Source organism: Equus quagga, chromosome 7 (genome assembly GCF_021613505.1).
Source record: "Equus quagga isolate Etosha38 chromosome 7, UCLA_HA_Equagga_1.0, whole genome shotgun sequence".
In the NCBI taxonomy this organism is placed as follows: domain Eukaryota; kingdom Metazoa; phylum Chordata; class Mammalia; order Perissodactyla; family Equidae; genus Equus; species Equus quagga.
Window position 1 is genome coordinate 30,401,623 of NC_060273.1, and position 17,151 is coordinate 30,418,773.

At 62.7% G+C, this 17,151-nt stretch overlaps 1 protein-coding gene across 3 annotated transcripts in view; it reads left to right on the forward strand.

The window, feature by feature from the left end:
- The window catches only part of ELFN1 (extracellular leucine rich repeat and fibronectin type III domain containing 1), a 68,894-nt gene extending 52,909 nt beyond the window's left edge, over nt 1-15,985 (forward strand). For all 3 annotated transcript variants that reach the window (XM_046665666.1, XM_046665665.1, XM_046665664.1), the window contains one exon: nt 12,912-15,985. In XM_046665666.1, coding sequence (XP_046521622.1) covers nt 13,215-15,692 — 2,478 coding nt within the window. In that variant the 5' untranslated portion in view covers nt 12,912-13,214 and the 3' untranslated portion in view covers nt 15,693-15,985. The remainder of the gene's footprint in view (nt 1-12,911) is intronic.
- The last annotated feature ends 1,166 nt before the right edge of the window (nt 15,986-17,151 follow it).

Sequence of the window (17,151 nt, forward strand, 5' to 3'; positions counted from 1 at the left end):
CCCCCCCCCCCCCCCCCCCCCCCCCCCCCCCCCCCCCCCCACAGAGCGTCTTGGTGACGAGCAGGACGGCAGCCTCTTGCAGATCAATCCTGTTCTTGGTCTTTGAGCTGTAATTAATGTTTGCTGAGTTATTAGATTGATTTTTTATAGACTCAGAGACCAGGAGAATTTACACAGCTGCCGGGGTGAGCAGAGGGGCAGCTTTGGGCGGGGCGGGGAACTCGGGCCCTTCTCGGTCTGGGTGCAGCTCACGTCCCCCCAGGAAAGACACCCCCCAACTCTCGGGCTCCCCCAGGCCTGGTCGTACCTCCTGGACTTTGCTCAAATCCTCCCCCCAAATCCTTGCAACAGCCAGAACCCCACAGCCGTGTTGAGCACGCGTGCTGGGCGACACGCCACCTGCGTCTTCTCACGCGGCCCCGCGCTGGGCCTGGGCGGGATGACCCTTCCCTCTTCTCAGAGGAGGGAAACTCGGACTGAGAGCGACCGAATGAGCGGCGGGCGTGGGAAGCCGAGATCGAGGGTCCGTCGTCGCCCCCACCGAGCCCGCCTCCCCTGGGCGGAGAGGGCGCGTGCTCCCCCCGGGCTCCCGCCGGCCCCGCGTGTTCACAGACACCGTGCGTTTCACTCTCATGCCAGCCCTGGGGGCGCGTATCGACGGCCCCGCGTGTCAGAGTGAACCGAGTCTCAGAGAGGTTAAGAGAGCTGCACAGCGGTGCCGCCTGGCGAGCAGCGGGGCCTGGAGTCCCACGCGTTCACCGCCAGCTCTCCGCCGCCCTGTGACGCTGGTGCTGGCCGGCCTTCCCGGAGCCCCAAAGCACAGACACCTCTCTTCTGAGCCCCCAGCCGCCTTGCCAGCAGCCGTCACGGATCGTGGGGCCAGGAGTCGGGCTCCCCCGTCTCGCCCTCTCATTTGATGCTCTGCATCCTGTTGGTTACACGCAGCTGCGTAACAGCCGCCCCAAACCTCTGGGGCTGGAAGCTGCTGGTAGTTTGCTCCTAACGTCTCCACAGCAGGCGTCCGGGAGGGCTCAGCAGGCGCTTCCGATCACTCCACGTGGCTCCGTCTCTCCCACGCCGGGCGCTCCTTCCGGATGGAGCCTCGAGCTTCTCCAGCAGCCGGGTCAGCGAAGTCGCTTTCCTCACCTGGGGCTGCTCCCGAGAGGCAGGCGGTGGAACTGCCAGGCTGGCGAGGGCCGTGACCAGGCGGATGCAGCCTCCTGCCCGGGGAGGGGCGGTCAAGTCCCGGTGCAGACGAGCCCCCGAGGGTGAAGTTGCAGCCGTCTTTCGGGAACACCACCGGCTGGACAAGCCGCTGCCTTGATCTCCTTGCTTCCCGGGTGAGTTAGGCTTTTCTCCTCGGTTAGAAGGATATTTGGAGAATGTCTGTGCCTTTTCTCGTTTTGTTTCTCTGTGTCCCCCAATGCCTGATGTGACGTCCGTCTGTCCATACGTGGACCACCCGCAATGTAATCAGAAGGCCCTGGGAGGGTGGTGAGTCCTGGCCTCATTGGAGGGAGCGGGGTCTCCTCCGAGGCCCCGGGCAGCCCCACCCGGCCCGGGCCATAAAAGCCCATCCCACGTCGTCCCGTTGCGGAATGGCCCTCCGTCCCAGAGGCCAACGTGGAATTCGCCAAATAAGATGTTTTTCCAGTCGTCGTAAGCTTTCCCACCGAGGTTTCTCTGTGGTTCACCCGACCTCGAGCGGGCCCAAAGTCATGAAAATCTGGAACGCACAGAAGACAGATCCGGGGTGACGTTTCACTTCGTAAAACGCCCGTTCGCTTTACAAAGTGGCTCCCGGTGTTGGCCCGCACGGCTGTCCGGGGCACGTCCGCTGTGGAGCGGCCCCGAGCTCGTAAGCCAGGAGGCTCCATCAAGGGCTTTCTCCCCCTGAGCTGGGAGCCACCGTCTGGAGGAAGTCACCCCGGGTGGCAGTGAGGACGGCCCCAGACCCCAGGCTGCAAAGATGGTGCCAGAAACTCAACCCCGCACATCTCGCCCGGGAATACTGGATCGAAAATCCTCAGTAAGACACAAGCAGATCCAATTCCACAGAATATTAGAGAGATAATCTGCCACGATTATGTAGGATTTATCCAAAGAATTCAAAGATGGTTTAATATCAGAGAAATCTGTTAATATAATGTCTAATGCCGTGTTAATCAATGATGACAGGCATGTGATAAAGCCAATGCCGGCTTCTGATTTTAGAGTAACTGCTAAAAATAGTACTAGAAAGATACTTTTCTTTTTTTATGACAATTAAGAATTCGTGTCTCAGTTCAACTGCCAGGATCATTCTAAAATAAATTTTTAACGATTCTGATTCAAAACCTTTTATTAAAAAACCCAACAGTGCCCCTTTATCGTCTAGGAATCCTGGACATCGCAATAAGACATGAAACAGAATTAAGTGGGATGTCTACAGGAAAGAACTGTAATTATTTGCAGACAATGTGATTTGAGGCCTTAGAGACCCGGGAGAGCCAAGTGAAAAATTAATTTGATCTGAGAACTCAGGGAAGGTCGTGGGCCAGATAGAAAACAAATATTCTCAGGACAAATCAATAATTTTCATCTGTACCAGCAACAATTCGTTCGTTGGAAATACACAGTTCCCTCTCACCATGGCAACGACGAGAACCCCGTGGGATTCCTGGGAATAAATTTACAAGAAAAATTTAGGATCATTGTGAAGAACTCTATAAAGTGGTGGGGTGGGGGTGGGCGTGGGGGTGGGGGTTAGGGTTCCAGGTGGAGGAAACAGCATCTTAGAGAAAACGCTGGAGATGCAGGCTGATCACCCCCTTAGAAGGCAAGGTGAGGGATGGCGAGGGCCGGGCGGACAGGGACTGTCACCCAGGCCTGGCTGGACTCTCTTGAGGGCCCTGGGGAGCCATGTGGGGTTGTAGGGAGAGGAGGGGGACAGGCTTGACCAGCTGTGCCCTGTGGAAAGCACACTCCAGCCGGGGTCGGGGTAGACTCACAAATCAGCTGGAAGGAATAGATTATTCAGTACATGGTGTCAGGACCATTTGTCGCCCATTTTGGGGGTGAAAATCAATTTCGATCCTTCCGTACACCCGTGAAATACTTTCCAGGCGGACGGTCACACCGTAGAGACGCTGGCGGAGGGAGGCGGGCATTGGGTCTCAGGATGGCTCCGAGCTCCTGAAGCTGCACGAGAGAACCCGAGGGGTCGGAAGATAATCACGAGGCAGAGCTTTGTCAGAATCCCCCCAGCGTGGACACAACTCTCCGGTGACACGAGGAGAGAGAGAGCCTGTTTCCGACATGGAAACACCCCAGTTGTGAGGGGACCGTGCTGGGCTGTTCTCTACGGTGTCTCTGTGCCCCGCCCCTCACCAGAGCAGGACCGGTCCCCCCAACCCGGCGTGACGGCCACTGCGGCCCAACCCGAGCCCAGTGAGCCGGGTGTGGCGGACGTGTCCTGCCTGCCTCCTGGCCCACTGGCATCGCTGATGCTTTTCAGACTGGACTTTGCTTGGTGTTTCATTTCCCTTATTAATTGAACATTTGAGGGCTAATTGCTAATTTATAACCTCCGCTCGAAAACCGTGCCCCAAATCTTTAGTACAATTAATGGCGGCCAGGGAGCCCACTCTGCCTGAGCCATCGCGGTGACGGTGATGCGAGGCGGGGCCTGCGCGCAAAGGCCTGACCGGGCGGGCGGCGTTGGCGACGGTCACTGGTCACCGTGTCTGCATGAGCGGCTCCGGGGGTGGTGGAGTACGGAGAGAGAGCTGCGCCTTGGTGTCCCCAAAGGGCCTGTCTGACGTCCTGGGACGAGGTCCTGTCTTCCCACGGGGCTGGGAGCAGAGCTTACGACGCAGACGGAATCCCCAGGCTCCATGCGGGGTGAGCAGAAAGGGCTTCCAGGGTTCCGGGCTCCCGGAGGTCAGGGTTGTACAGGAAGAGCAGAGCCAGCAAATCTCTACCTTCGGTCTCCAACCGGCCATCCCTCAAAACAACCGGAGAGATTCGGGTCAGACTAAAGATAGAACCTCCCAGCTGCCAGGATTACGAGGCTGTGATGGGGAACGGTGCCAGGCATCCTTTGGACACCTAGACCCTTGCCTGGCGTCAGCGACATGCTTCCCGACGGCAGGGGGTGGACCGGTGTTCCTGGAGAGGGTCACCCTTCCTCCCTCATGCCCGGAGGCAGCCGGCCACCCGTACCACCCCCACCCCCGCCAGCGCAGGAACAAGAAACCATTGCAAAATGATTTCTCCCTCCAACGATGCCATCCATCATGTTTTTTAATTTAAAAGGATGCCCAGTGGAAGCATAGCAGACCTTTAAATGTTTGGGTCCCTAATTAACTCCGGAGCAGCCTGGAGCTGCGGGCCTGGAGGGAGGAGGGGTGGAGTGAGCCCGGCGTTGTCCCAGGAGGCAGGCCTCCAGCCCCCCGCCCTGCCCGGGGCCCTTCTTGCCGCATCTGTGGGACCAGGCAGCGCAGCCCGCCTCCCCCAGGGCCAGGACCCTGCGCCACGCACAGCCCTGGGCTCCCCTCGGCTCGGGCTCCAGCTCAAGCTCCAGGGGCCCCTCTGGAAACTCGGGGGTGGGGCCGGAGTCTGCATTTTTAACTACATCCGCACGGTGGACGCTGATGCCGTGCGCCACTGACCTCTCTCTTGGAAAATCTTGACTTTGTGGCTCTGCAAAACCCTCTCACTTTGGAGCCTCTGTTTCCGCCTGCACTTAATTAGGTGGACCCTGACACCTGCCTCCCTGGACATTGGAGAAGGGGCTCGGGATACAGCAGGCGCTCGATACATGCGGGGTCCTGGAGGAGATAAGAGGTCACAACCTCTGTTTGCACACTTCCTGCTTGTGGCAGACTCTGGATGGGCAGGGGGAGGCCCCCGAGGCTCGGAGGGTCCCATGGACCGCCCAAGGTCGCTCGGCGCCCTGCCCAGGCCGACCTCCCACCTTCCCCAGTGCCCTCTGCATCTTTGTGGGGTGGGGGGCGCGGTGCAGGTGATGGTCGCTCCACCGTGGGCAAGGTCACACCTCCCAGCCCGCCTCCTGGAGGACGGGGCCGGGGCCAGCTGAGGTCGGGGGCTTGTCAGGCTGACCCTGTGGCCAAGTCCTGAGGATCCTGCCCTGCTGAGTCAGCACTGCTGGACCGCCTGCCAGGAGCCGCCAGCCTCCTTGGGTAAACGGGGAGGAAGCGGGAGGGGGAGGGCGGGCTCTAGGTGGGTGACCAGCTGGGGACAGCCCTCACTGGGCCCCCTCGTGTGGGCACCAGGGTGGCGGCTCACCAAAGTAAAACCTACAAGGTGCATCCGGCTGGCCTGCTCTGTTCACCAGCACTGCTTGGAGCTCCCCCATCACCTGAGGCCACGGGGCGGCTGGAGAAGGACATGAGTGTTTCCAGAGCTGGAGGCCTCAAATCATCTGCTCATGTCTTCCACACTATAACCTTGGGAGGGTGCGCTGATCTCCATTTGACGGAGGAGGAGACAGGCTCAGAGAGGTTAAGTGACTAGCCCAAGGTCACACAGCCAGAGCACGGCAGAGCTGACATTCACGTCTTGGCCTAGGACTCTGAAGCCTGAGATAGTCCCATGCCCCCTTCAGGTGGGCAGTCCGCCCCCACACCTACCCTGGCTGGTCCGAGTCGTACGTCCAGCCGCCCTGACGCGCCCACCGCGGCCCCCGGGCTCTGCGGCAGAGCTGGGCTGCAGAGGGAGGCAGGCAAACGCTAGCAGTAAACATGATCTACCGGCACAACATCAGGATGGTAGAAAGTTATCGATCTGTGGCTCTCCGCCCGCCTCCCCGTGCGCCTGGCCTCGAGCCCAAGTTTCCCTTGGAGGCGAGAGTCCGCACCGTCAGCAGGATCCTTGCCCCGCCCTGGCCCCGCCCCCCCCCCCCCCCCCCCCCCCCCCCCCCCCCACCTCGGGCTGGGCTCCACAGTGGGGAAGGGAACGGTGTGTTTAGACAGATCGCTCCCGTCCCAGCACGGGCGACGGCGACTATGCAAATCGGGTCGTAAGAAGTTTAAAGGCCTGGAACCACCATATTTTTTGATTTCATTAGCGGCGACACAGGCTGCAGAGTCGACGTGGCAGAAGGAACCCCGTCCCAGGCTCACCACGTGCGCCGTCCCCGTTGTCCCTGGGCGACAGAGGTGCTCTCTGCGGTGGGGAGTGTGCGTGCGTGTGTGTGTGAGGTCAGGAGACGGCACGGGGGGGTTCGGGGCAGGGAGACACGAGGCCCCGGACGTCTCAGAATCAGAAGATTCCCCCCAAGGCACCCGGCTCAACTCTTTCATGTTACAGGTGGGGAAACTGAGGCCTGGAGGCGGGGCTTGGGGAAGCCCTCGGCCCCGCCCACTCTCCCGCTGTGGCCGGTTCTCTCCATGCCCAGATGTTAAGAGGGAGGCAAGGATCTCCCATGGGGCTGGGGAGCCGGGGGAGGGAAATGGGCAGATCAAAGTCCAGATTCCTCCCCCAGCGCTCAGGCCTCCGTCTCCCACAACCGCATTGCCCAGCACCCCGCTTCCTGGATGTCGCCCGCGCCCTGGAGCGGGCCCTCCTCTGAACGCACGTGCTTCTTGCCTCCACACTTCTGCGCGCACCCTCTCCGCCTGGGACGCCCGTTACCCCTCTTCTTTCCTAACAAACTCCTGCTCATCTGCTAGGACCCATCATGTGGAGGCCCAGTGAGCACCCACCCCTCCCTGCAGGCTTGGACAGGGCCTGATGCCACAGTGCAGCCAGGGTGTCCATGTGCCCTCCCCGGGCACCCAGGCAGCAGCTCTGTGACCGCCGGGCGTGGGGCAGTTGAGTCAGCGGCCGAGTGGCTCAGGTGGGCTCGTCCCGTCTAACCAGACTTGGGTCCTTGGCATGTCCCTTCTCCCAGGGCCTCTGGCTTCTCCCCTGGACTGCAGAGGGCATGTGGCTGTCTCTTGTCCCTCTTCCCTTGCAGGAATGTGGTGAGGCCTCATGACGGGATGGCTCTGAGAGTGACTGGCGTGTCATGCTGTCACAGAAGTGGTGGCCAGGACACAGCCCCCCTTCTCGGGCTTCTCCCATCTCTCCTCGTGCCCCTCAGCCCGGTCCCGGTGGCCTCAGGGTGGCCTCCCTGAAGTGACCCACAGACACGAAGGCACTGTTGCACCCACATGAACACACGTGAGTGTTCACATGTGGACACGTGCAGGGCAAATACGTGTGTGCACCAGACATGGTGAACAAGCATACACGTTTGCACGCCTGTGAGCATATAGACAGGTGTGTGCACAGACACACAGACGGACATGCACACACAAAGGCTGGCCTCAGGTGTGTGCAAATGAACCGCAAACACTTAGGGCCCCACGCGGGTCTGGGGACTCCGGTCCACCCTGCATGCCCTCGGCTCCCCCAGCTGCAGCCAGAGGGGCCCCTTGGGCTGTCCCCACAGCTCAGGCCTGCTGACCGAGGGCAGAGGGGAGCTGAGCAGTGATGCCCCGAATCCAACCGGCCTGGTGGGGAAATGACCCCATGTTAAAGGTGAGGAAACTGAGGGCACAGAGCTGGTTCCCACCAGTGTCCCTGTGATGCGGCCGGGCTGGACCCTGGGCCTTGGTTTCTGCCGCTAGGAAGTGGGGTCGTTGTCACATGCCCCTTGGGGCTGTCATGAGGAAGCGACGAGAGGGCGTGAACAGAGATGCTGTTCACCAGCCAACCAGCCTGTGCCAACCAGCCTGGCGTCCAGCAGGCCCTGGATAGCGTGCCCTTTCTCGGCCAGGCGGGTCGCTGTCCGTCTGGGTGAGGAGGCGCCCAGGGTTTGTACAGAGTACGGATGTGAACAGATGTCCCTTTGCAACCCCGTCGATGTGTTAGGATTTACAGACCCGAGAAGGCTCGGGCGGGTGTGCCCCACCTGAGCGGTGCCAGCCACCACGTGGGCATTTCATGTCCCCTCAGAGTGTGGTGGCAGCTCCTGCCGGCCTGACAGAACGTGGAAAGGAAGCTAATGTTTGTGAGAAAGTGCCAGCCCTTGGGGAGGAGGCATTTTTCCTCCCACTTTGCAGGTGCGAACACGGGAGCTGACGCGTCCCAGCCGGGGCCCAGCATGGTGGGACTCTGAGCCAGGGACGGCGGTGGGGGAGCCGCCCGCTCTCAGACTTGAAGGAGAAGAGCGGTCCCTGGGGCGGGAGGAGGAAGGTGGTGCGTGCGGGGAGCCGGGAGCATCCGGCGAGAGGGCAGACGGAGCGAGAGCCGGCAGGGAGGCTGGACGTGCGCGGCACTGGGACGCGGTGTGGACCTTTGTGTGGGAGGATGGATGTCGTCAAGAGTTCTTGGCGAGGTGGCAGGATCCCCCGATGGCGCTTCAAGGCCCCTCTGGCTGTGGAGTGGGAGGTGGGGCCACCGCAGGAGATGATAGTGGCTTGGACCAGGGTGGCCATGGCAGGAGGGGCAGGAGGTGAGGACCCCGGATACATTTGGAGGTGGAGTCAATGCTATGGCTTCCGGACTGGGCTTCCAGGGGGCGAGGAGAGAGAGGAGTCGAGGATGACACATCGATTTTTGGGGAAGAGCTCCATTTGGGGGGCACAGCCTTTGAGAGGGGAGGCCGCTGGGTCTGTGAGCCTGGGGTGCCGGGGGGGCCGTCAAGGTTGGCGAGATGGACTGGGGGCCCGACGTGGGCGGACAGCATTGAAGCCACGGGAGGGGTGAGACCACCCCGGGGAAGGTGAGGAGAAGTGGCGAGGGCCACGGGGACAGTTAGAGGTCAGGGTAAAGAAGAGGGGACAGTGGCCGGTGGAGGAGACTGGGACGGGAGAACGTGGTGGCTTGGAGACCTGGAGCAGAAAGTGCTTCAAAGAGGAGCGGCCTGCTACGTGGGCCAAATGCTGCCAAGAGGCCAGGAGAGATAAAAATAGAAGCATGCCCTTTGGAGCTGGCAAGACAGAGGTCACCGGTGACCTTGAGGGCTCCGAGGGCGTGGGGGATGGACGCTGCACCGGAGGGGCTGAGAAATGAAGATAAAGTGGGGGCAGTGGGGATGGAAACTGCTGGCAACCTTTGCAAAGAAATCTGCCATGAAGGGGAAGGGAGACGGGGCAGTGGCTGGAAGGTATTCAGTTCCAGTTATTTTTTTTTTATGGAAGGTTCTAAAACTATGCTGCCCCATACAACAGCCACCAGCCACATCTCTGGTGCTCAGCAGCCACACGGGCTGCCCTGTTGGGCCGTGCAAGTGTAGACGACCTGGCCCATCGCAGAAAGATCCCTGGGGGCCGTGTGCAGGGTTGGGAGGCTGGGGCTGCTGAAGCAGGAGGTGGGGGGGAGACGTCAGAGGGGTCCGAGGGGACACAGGTGGTACAGCTGGAGGTGGCCGGGGCCTCTGCATCTCTCTGAAGCACGGGGGCCAGTGCAGGCAGGATGAGGGGACAGCCCTGGGCCTCCCCAGGGCCCTGCAGCCTCCGCCGGTGCCAGGACCCGGGTCTGGGGTGCGACAGCTGGTCTGTGCCCCACCGCCAGCCCCACATGCGCTCTGAGAGCGTCCTGGGAATGGTAGTTTAGAGCCACTTACCGCGCACAAGGGACAGGCGTGTGAGTCTGCAGGGGAATGAAGATGGAGGGGGCCCGTGGTGGAGCGAGGGAGCAAATACGCAGGCCCCCAGGGGAAACGGCCGTCCTGGGGGCGGGCGTGATCTGGCAGAACCTTTCGAGGTGGTTCGGCCAGTTCACTGGACGGCTGTTCCCGGGGGCCCTGCCTGCGTCCGACGTCACGGGGCTCCCAGACCCACAGGACTGCATCCTGTCCCCCACCAGGGGGTCCACTCCGAGGGAGCACGCGATGGCTCCGAGAGGGGCTTGGGGAGCTCAACCCGTGTGCTGAGGGGCTGCCTGGAGGAACAGGGCGCCGCTGCTGGACCTGCCGCCCAGCCCCCACCCCCGGCAGGAGGAGGACGGGCTGACAACTCCCTGTGTGACCTCGGATGAGGCCTTCTGTTCTCTGGGCCTCAGTTTCCCCTCTGTGAAGTGAAATGTGGAATGAGAACTCTGGGGTCCCTGCAAGGCTGGGGTCATGGGGGGTACACGAGGGGCAGAGGCAACTCTTTCTGGTGGGGGGGACAGCCACCAGGGTCCCACCCACGCCCCTGGCTGATCCCTCCCCCTGAGGCCAGGCTGGGTGGGGAGGACGTCCCATCCCCTCAGCCCGTGTGACGGAGGAGGCTCCAGAGTGTGGGGGTGCACGGGGGTGGGGGCGAGACTGCTCCCTGGAACCACTTGCCGCTCACAAGGTACAAAGTCAGAAGCACAAATTCCTAGACTGTCACGTTGGGGGTGGGGAGGTGCCTGTGGTGGTGGCAGAAAGGGCAGGGAGGGGAGGAGGCTGGGGCAGGGACCTGGCTGGATCGGGGACGTGCACGCCGAGATGGAGCTGCGTTCACCTGCAGGCCCATGCACGCGCGCACACAGACGCACACACGCGCACACAGACGCACACACTCATCAGATGGTGCTGGTGCAGGTCCTCATAAACGTGTGCTGAAATGTATTCACCCCTTACAAACCCAGCCTATGCCCTTGGGCACACAGACCCGTGAGTACACACAGACGCAGAGCCCAGCACACGGGTGTGCAAGCACTCGAGTGTGCATGCGGCTCTCCAGCCCCCAGGGTCCCCGGTCCGCCCACCACCATCCTGCCGAGGGACCCTGGGAGGGGGCGGGGGGAGGCTGGCTGGCCCTGGGCCCGTCCCTCCTCCGCCAGCGCCTGCCTGTGATAAGGGCTCTTTAGGGCCTGTAATCCTCCTTAACTTGACTTTGGGTTATTTTGAGAAAGAGATTAAAGGTGATTACCATCAGCACTGCTGAGGCGCCACACTGCCAAGTGGGCCTGCTGCTCGGCACACCCCCGTCCGGGGGCTGGAGCCAGACTCCGTCAGCCCTGGGCTGGTCACCACCCTCACCCCGCCCGCTGTCTAGGATGCACTGGCACGTCAGGGAACGGGGCCTCCCGGGCCACCCCCCCAGCCTGCCCAGCCGAGGGCTCTTGGCCTCTCAGGAGCCCCGGGTGACATAAAGCACAACATGGGCACAGGTCATCCGGACATCTGGACGGATGGGCAGGTGCACTGCGGGCAGGGAGGAAGGGAGGCCCCCGCAGGCAAGCAGGTGCCGTGAGGTGGTGGAGATGCTGGTGGCAATGGAGATGTGCTGGACATGCTCCCCGTGGCGTTGTAGCTTTATATCACAAGCCAGACCACACAGGGATCCCCGTTTCTCCCTAGCAGGCTCCCTCCTTTGGGGAGGGACGCTCAGGAATACCCCACCTGCCCCAGAGCCGTTTCTGATCGGGCCCAGAGAGGCCCGGTGCTCTGTACAGTATTGCACAGCAGCTCGGGGCCGAGCCCTGGGTGGGCTCCGCCATGGCCTGCCAGGCTGTCTCCCCAGCCCCGACCCCTTCCCCATCTGATCTGTCCCCTCTCTTTCAAGCAGGAGCCAGATCAAAACTATTCTTTATGAAGTTTCCAAAGGGGGAAAAGCATCCTATTTCACATGATTATGTTTTTTCTCCTCATTTAACCGCCTCAGTGCAGACTAGTTGCAAACGTCAATATCGGTGAAATACACTCCGCTGGCCGCCCGCCAGGCCACCGAGCGGTTACAGAGGCCGCTGTAAATCCAGGGCTTAACGAGTAGACGCACGCCCGCTCGTCTGTCCTGCGGGAGAAATACGAGGGGCCGAGGGGCGCGTCCCGCCGGCTGGCGGTCCTCTTGTCGGGGGAAGGGGGGCGGGGGTCCGAGGGGGAGCGGAAACCCTGCACGGCGTCCAGCCACGTCCCCCACAGGCACCCGGCTCCTGCCTGGAGTGCCCCCCACCCCCCTGCCTGTGGTCCGACAGTCACATCCTGGGCATCCTTGCCAGCACCAGGGGTACAGAGACGGAGAAGGGGGCCCTGTCCAGGAGAAGCACAGGGTCTGCTGGGGACCGAGGGGGAGGGGCAGAGAGCAAGATGCTCTGGGACCCTCCCGTCACGTCTGGGGCCTGGAGTGGTTGGAGGTGTGAGCAGCAGACCCTCGTCTGAGCCTGAGGCCACGGGGAGCCCGGAAACTCTGGGTAGAGCTGCTCTCTCCTTCTGGGCTTGCTTCCAGGATGCACCAGTGAGGGGTGGTGACAGGCCCGGGTGCCCTGAGCCGGGTGGAAAGCCGCAGAGACCGTCCAGCTGGCTCATGGGGTAAACTGAGGACCAGAGGAGCATGATGCTCCCGGGCCACAGGGCAGGAGCGCTCAGGCCCAGAACCTCGCTGTCCAGGTACCTGGGTGCTGCCTCCCTCGAGAGGAGCTGGAGGCGAGCCCAGGAGTTCCGGAAGATTCTCTGCTGGCCAGGGGAGGACCCTTCAGCTGGGGGCTCAGAGCACCCCCTGCAGGCGGCTGCGAGGGCCCGGCCGGACCCTGCTGGGAGGAGGAGGCGCCCCTGAGTCTCCAGGCAGCACAGCAGAGCATCGGTCACATGAGCGTCCCTGGCCAGGGCCAGCCGGAGCAGCCCCGTCACTCGTCAGCCATGCAACTTTAGGTCTCGTTTCTGTGCCTCAGTTTCCTCCTCTGACAAATGGGGTCACCGATGAGACGGTGCCAGGCCAGGCACACATGCTCTCTATTCTCTGCCGTCACCAGGTGGCTGAGCAGGTGGTGTCATTTTCACTTTGCAGAAGAGGAAACTGAGGCAGTCTGGAGCCAGGGCTCACCCTTCCCTCCCACCCTCAGCACACAAACATGATCCCGGCAAGTAGGCAGTCAGTATTTCCTGTTGTCCTGCATCGTTCTGGGACTCCTCGAATGTGCCTCTGTTTTCCCAGGCAGCTTGGACACTTGACCGCTTGCCCTGTGGCTCGCCAGGCGCCTCCTGACCGACTGTCCCCTCTCTTGTTTTACAGCAGGACCAGCTGAGCTGGAGCTGCAGGGTGGAGCTGTCCGGACGCGCAGGCCGATGGGGACGGAGGTCACGGCCATGGCAGGACGCGGGCGGACGACGAGAGGCGGCGGGCAGTGAGGGAGGCGCGTCCCTCCCAGCACTCGCGCCGTGCGACCATGCGGTTTGGGACAGGACGCCCCTGAGTCTGCAAGCAGCCTCCCCTCCCGCCCCCTGTCCCTTCGGAGGCTGCAGCCCGGCCCCCCACCCAGTCACCTCACCCCACCCCTGGGCAGGCTGAGCGGGGTCTCCCGCGAGGGCGGTCCCAATGGCCGGGGGCCGGTGGGGTGCGCTGTGGGTGTGCGTGGCGGCCGCCGCCCTGCTGCACGCGGGCGGGCTGGCCCGTGGCGACTGCTGGCTGATTGAGGGCGACAAGGGTTTCGTGTGGCTGGCCATCTGCAGCCAGAACCAGCCGCCGTACGAGGCCATCCCGCAGCAGATCAACAACACCATCGTGGATCTGCGGCTGAACGAGAACCGCATCCGCAGCGTGCAGTACGCGTCGCTGAGCCGTTTCGGCAACCTCACGTACCTCAACCTCACCAAGAACGAGATCGGTTACATCGAGGACGGCGCCTTCTCCGGCCAGTTCAACCTGCAGGTCCTGCAGCTGGGCTACAACCGGCTGCGCAACCTCACGGAGGGCGTGCTGCGCGGCCTGAGCAAGCTGGAGTACCTGTACCTGCAGGCCAACCTCATCGAGGTGGTGACGCCCAGCGCCTTCTGGGAGTGCCCCAACATCATCAACATCGACCTGTCCATGAACCGCATCCAGCGGCTGCACAGCTCCACTTTCGCCGGCCTGGCCAAGCTGTCCGTGTGCGAGCTCTATAGCAACCCCTTCTACTGCTCCTGCGAGCTCCTGGGCTTCCTGCGCTGGCTGGCGGCCTTCACCAACGCCACGCAGACCTACGACCGAATGCAGTGCGAGTCGCCGCCCCTCTACTCCGGCTACTCCCTCCTGGGCCAGGGCCGCCACGGCCAGCGCAGCATCCTCAGCAAGCTGCAGTCCGTGTGCACCGACGGCTCCTACGCGGCCGAGCCCCACCCGCTGCCGGGCCGCTCGCCACCGGGCCGCTCGCCGCCGCCGCCGCCACTGCCCCCCGAGCCCAGCGAGGCCCCCTGCGCCGACGACGAGTGCTTCTCCGGCGACGGCACCACGCCGCTGGTGGCCCTGCCCACGCTGGCCACCCAGGCCGAGGCCCGTCCGCTCATCAAGGTCAAACAGCTGACGCAGAACTCGGCCACCATCACGGTCCAGCTGCCCAGCCCGTTCAACCGCATGTACACGCTGGAGCATTTCAACAACAGCAGATCGTCCACCGTGTCCAGGCTCACGAAGGCCCAGGAGGAGATCCGCCTGACCAACCTCTACGCGCTCACCAACTATACCTACTGCGTGGTCTCCACCAGCTCGGGGCTGCACCACAACCACACCTGCCTCACCATCTGCCTGCCCAAGCCGCCCAGCCCGCCGGGCCCCGTGCCCAGCCCCTCCACGGCCACCCACTACATCATGACCATCCTGGGCTGCCTCTTCGGCATGGTGCTGGTGCTGGGCGCTGTCTATTACTGCCTGCGTAAGCGGAGACGCCAGGAAGAGAAGCACAAGAAGGCGGCCTCGGCGGCCGCGGCCGGCAGCCTCAAGAAAACCATCATCGAGCTCAAGTACGGGCCCGAGATGGAGGCGCCCGGCCTGGCCCCGCTGTCCCAGGGCCCGCTGCTGGGACCCGAGGCTGTGACCCGCATCCCGTACCTGCCGGCGGCCGCCAGCGAGGTGGAACAGTACAAGCTGGTGGAGAGCGGCGAGACCCCGAAGGCCAGCAAGGGCAACTACATGGAGGTGCGCACCGGGGAGCCCACGGAACACCGGGACTGCGAGCTGGGCCGGCCGGGCCCCGACAGCCAGAGCTCGGTGGCCGAGATCTCCACCATCGCCAAGGAGGTGGACAAGGTCAACCAGATCATCAACAACTGCATCGATGCCCTCAAGTCTGAGTCCACCTCCTTCCAGGGCGGCAAGTCCGGGGCCGTGTCCACGGCCGAGCCACAGCTGGTGCTGCTGTCCGAGCCGCTGGCCGGCAAGCACGGCTTCTTGTCGTCCGTGTACAAGGACACCTTCGCCCATGGTCTGCAGCGGCACCACAGCGTGGAGGCGGCCCCCGGACCCCCACGCTCCACCACCCCGGCCGGCGGCTCCGTGCGCAGCCCGCGCGCCTTCCGTGCCGAGGCCGCCGGGGTGCACAAGGCCGCGGCCGCTGAGGCCAAGTACATCGAGAAGAGCTCGCCCGCGGCCGATGCCATCCTCACTGTGACGCCCGCGGCCGCCGTGCTGCGGGCCGAGGCCGAGAAGGGCCGCCAGTACGGCGAGCACCGGCACTCGTACCCCGGCTCCCACCCCGCCGAGCCGCCCGCGCCCCCCGCGCCCCCGCCCCACGACAGCCTGGGCGGCCGCAAGCCATCCATCCTGGAGCCGCTGACCCGGCCGCGGCCTCGCGACCTGGCTTACTCACAGCTGTCCCCACAGTACCACAACCTGAGCTACTCCTCCAGCCCCGAATACCCCTGCCGGGCCTCCCAGAGCATCTGGGAACGCTTCAGACTGAGCCGCCGACGCCACAAGGACGACGCGGAGTTCATGGCGGCCGGCCACGCGCTGCGCAAGAAGGTCCAGTTTGCCAAGGATGAGGATCTGCACGACATCCTGGACTATTGGAAGGGCGTGTCTGCGCAGCACAAGTCCTGAGCCCCGCTCTCTCCCTTCCGCCCCCGCCCGCCCGCAACTCGTGACGCCCACTGGACCAAAAAGGACACAAAACTCATTGCAGCTATTTGTAACCCAGAGACTCTCACGCGAACCTGACACACACGCGTGCACACGCGTGACAGCAGCCGCTGAAGCCGGGCCCCGCGGAGAAGGTGGGGGGGGGGGCCCAGGGTACCCACGGAAGGGAGCGGCGGCCGGGTGCGCACTCCTGTGCCGAGCCGGGCCCCCCGGAGTGAGCGGCCTGTCTGCGCGCACACTGCGCGCACACACTGTGCACACGCACACGCACACAAGGGACTTCGGAAAACTGTGTCTTAGGGATGGGGGTGAGATGGGGAATTTTTTTCATTGTCTTTCTTCTCTGCCTTCTTTCTTTTCCTCTCTCTTTTTCTTTTCTTCCTTTTTTAAAAAAAAAAATAATAAAAGTCAAGTTCTCTTAATAAGATATAACAACAGACATGGGGGGCCTGTGGCCGGCTTGACCACCTGGCTCCCCGGGTCATCTCCTCTGTCCGTGGTTTGCTGTGGATTCTGTCCTGTCCGTCGCTTCATTGCCACCTCCGGAGGCCACCAAAGACGGCAGAGAGAATGCAGGCGGCCGGGTGGCCTCAGGGACATCCTGGAGCCCCGCGGGACTCGAGGGGGAGGGCTGTGCTGTGGACGGCTCGGGGGTGGCCGGGAGGGGCGTGGGCTGGGCCTGCGTGCTCCGGCCGCGTCCCCGCTGTACACTGTCATCGTCCTATTGTACAGAAAAATATTTCTATATTTGCAATGTTTGCTGTAAAATGAGAAAGAAGAAAAAAAAGACTATGTCTACTAAAAAAAAAATTCTGCAAAGGAAAAAGCCCAAATACTTGTTTGGCCTGGATTTTTGCTGTGGGATTTAGGGAAAGATTTGGGGTTCCCTTGATGTCTGGTTTAGCGGTGGTTTTATTGATTTGGGCCATGGGGTGGGGCTGGGGTTACAGGTGGGCACCACTGAGCTCTCCTTCCTGGAGGATGGGCGTGACCCTGAGTGACCACGGGAGGGGACACATGAGAGCTGGTGGGAGAAGTAAGCAGCCGACACGGGGTTGGACAATGTCCAGCGGCTTTGAGGACGAGAGGACGTGTGGACGGGGGAGGAGGGAGCTGAGGGAGGTGGGTGCGGGGCCCTGGGTGTGAGTGGGTGTGCAAGAAGATCCAGGTGTCTGGAGGTGGTTTTTGTGCTGTGTGTATCTGACTGTGCGTGTGAACAGGTGTTCGTGCACAGAGCCGGGAAGCTGAGTGGGTGTGAGTGGCCTGTGGGCAGCCAGAGGTGAGGGTGAGTGTGGAGGGCGTGGGTCTGGGTGTCAGCAGGGGTGAGAGGTTGGAGGGTGTGTCGGGTGGGTCCCCTGCAAAGCTGGAGCCGCCCCTACAGGGGAAGTGCCCTGAGCCCCTGATGCTGGGGACGTTGCAG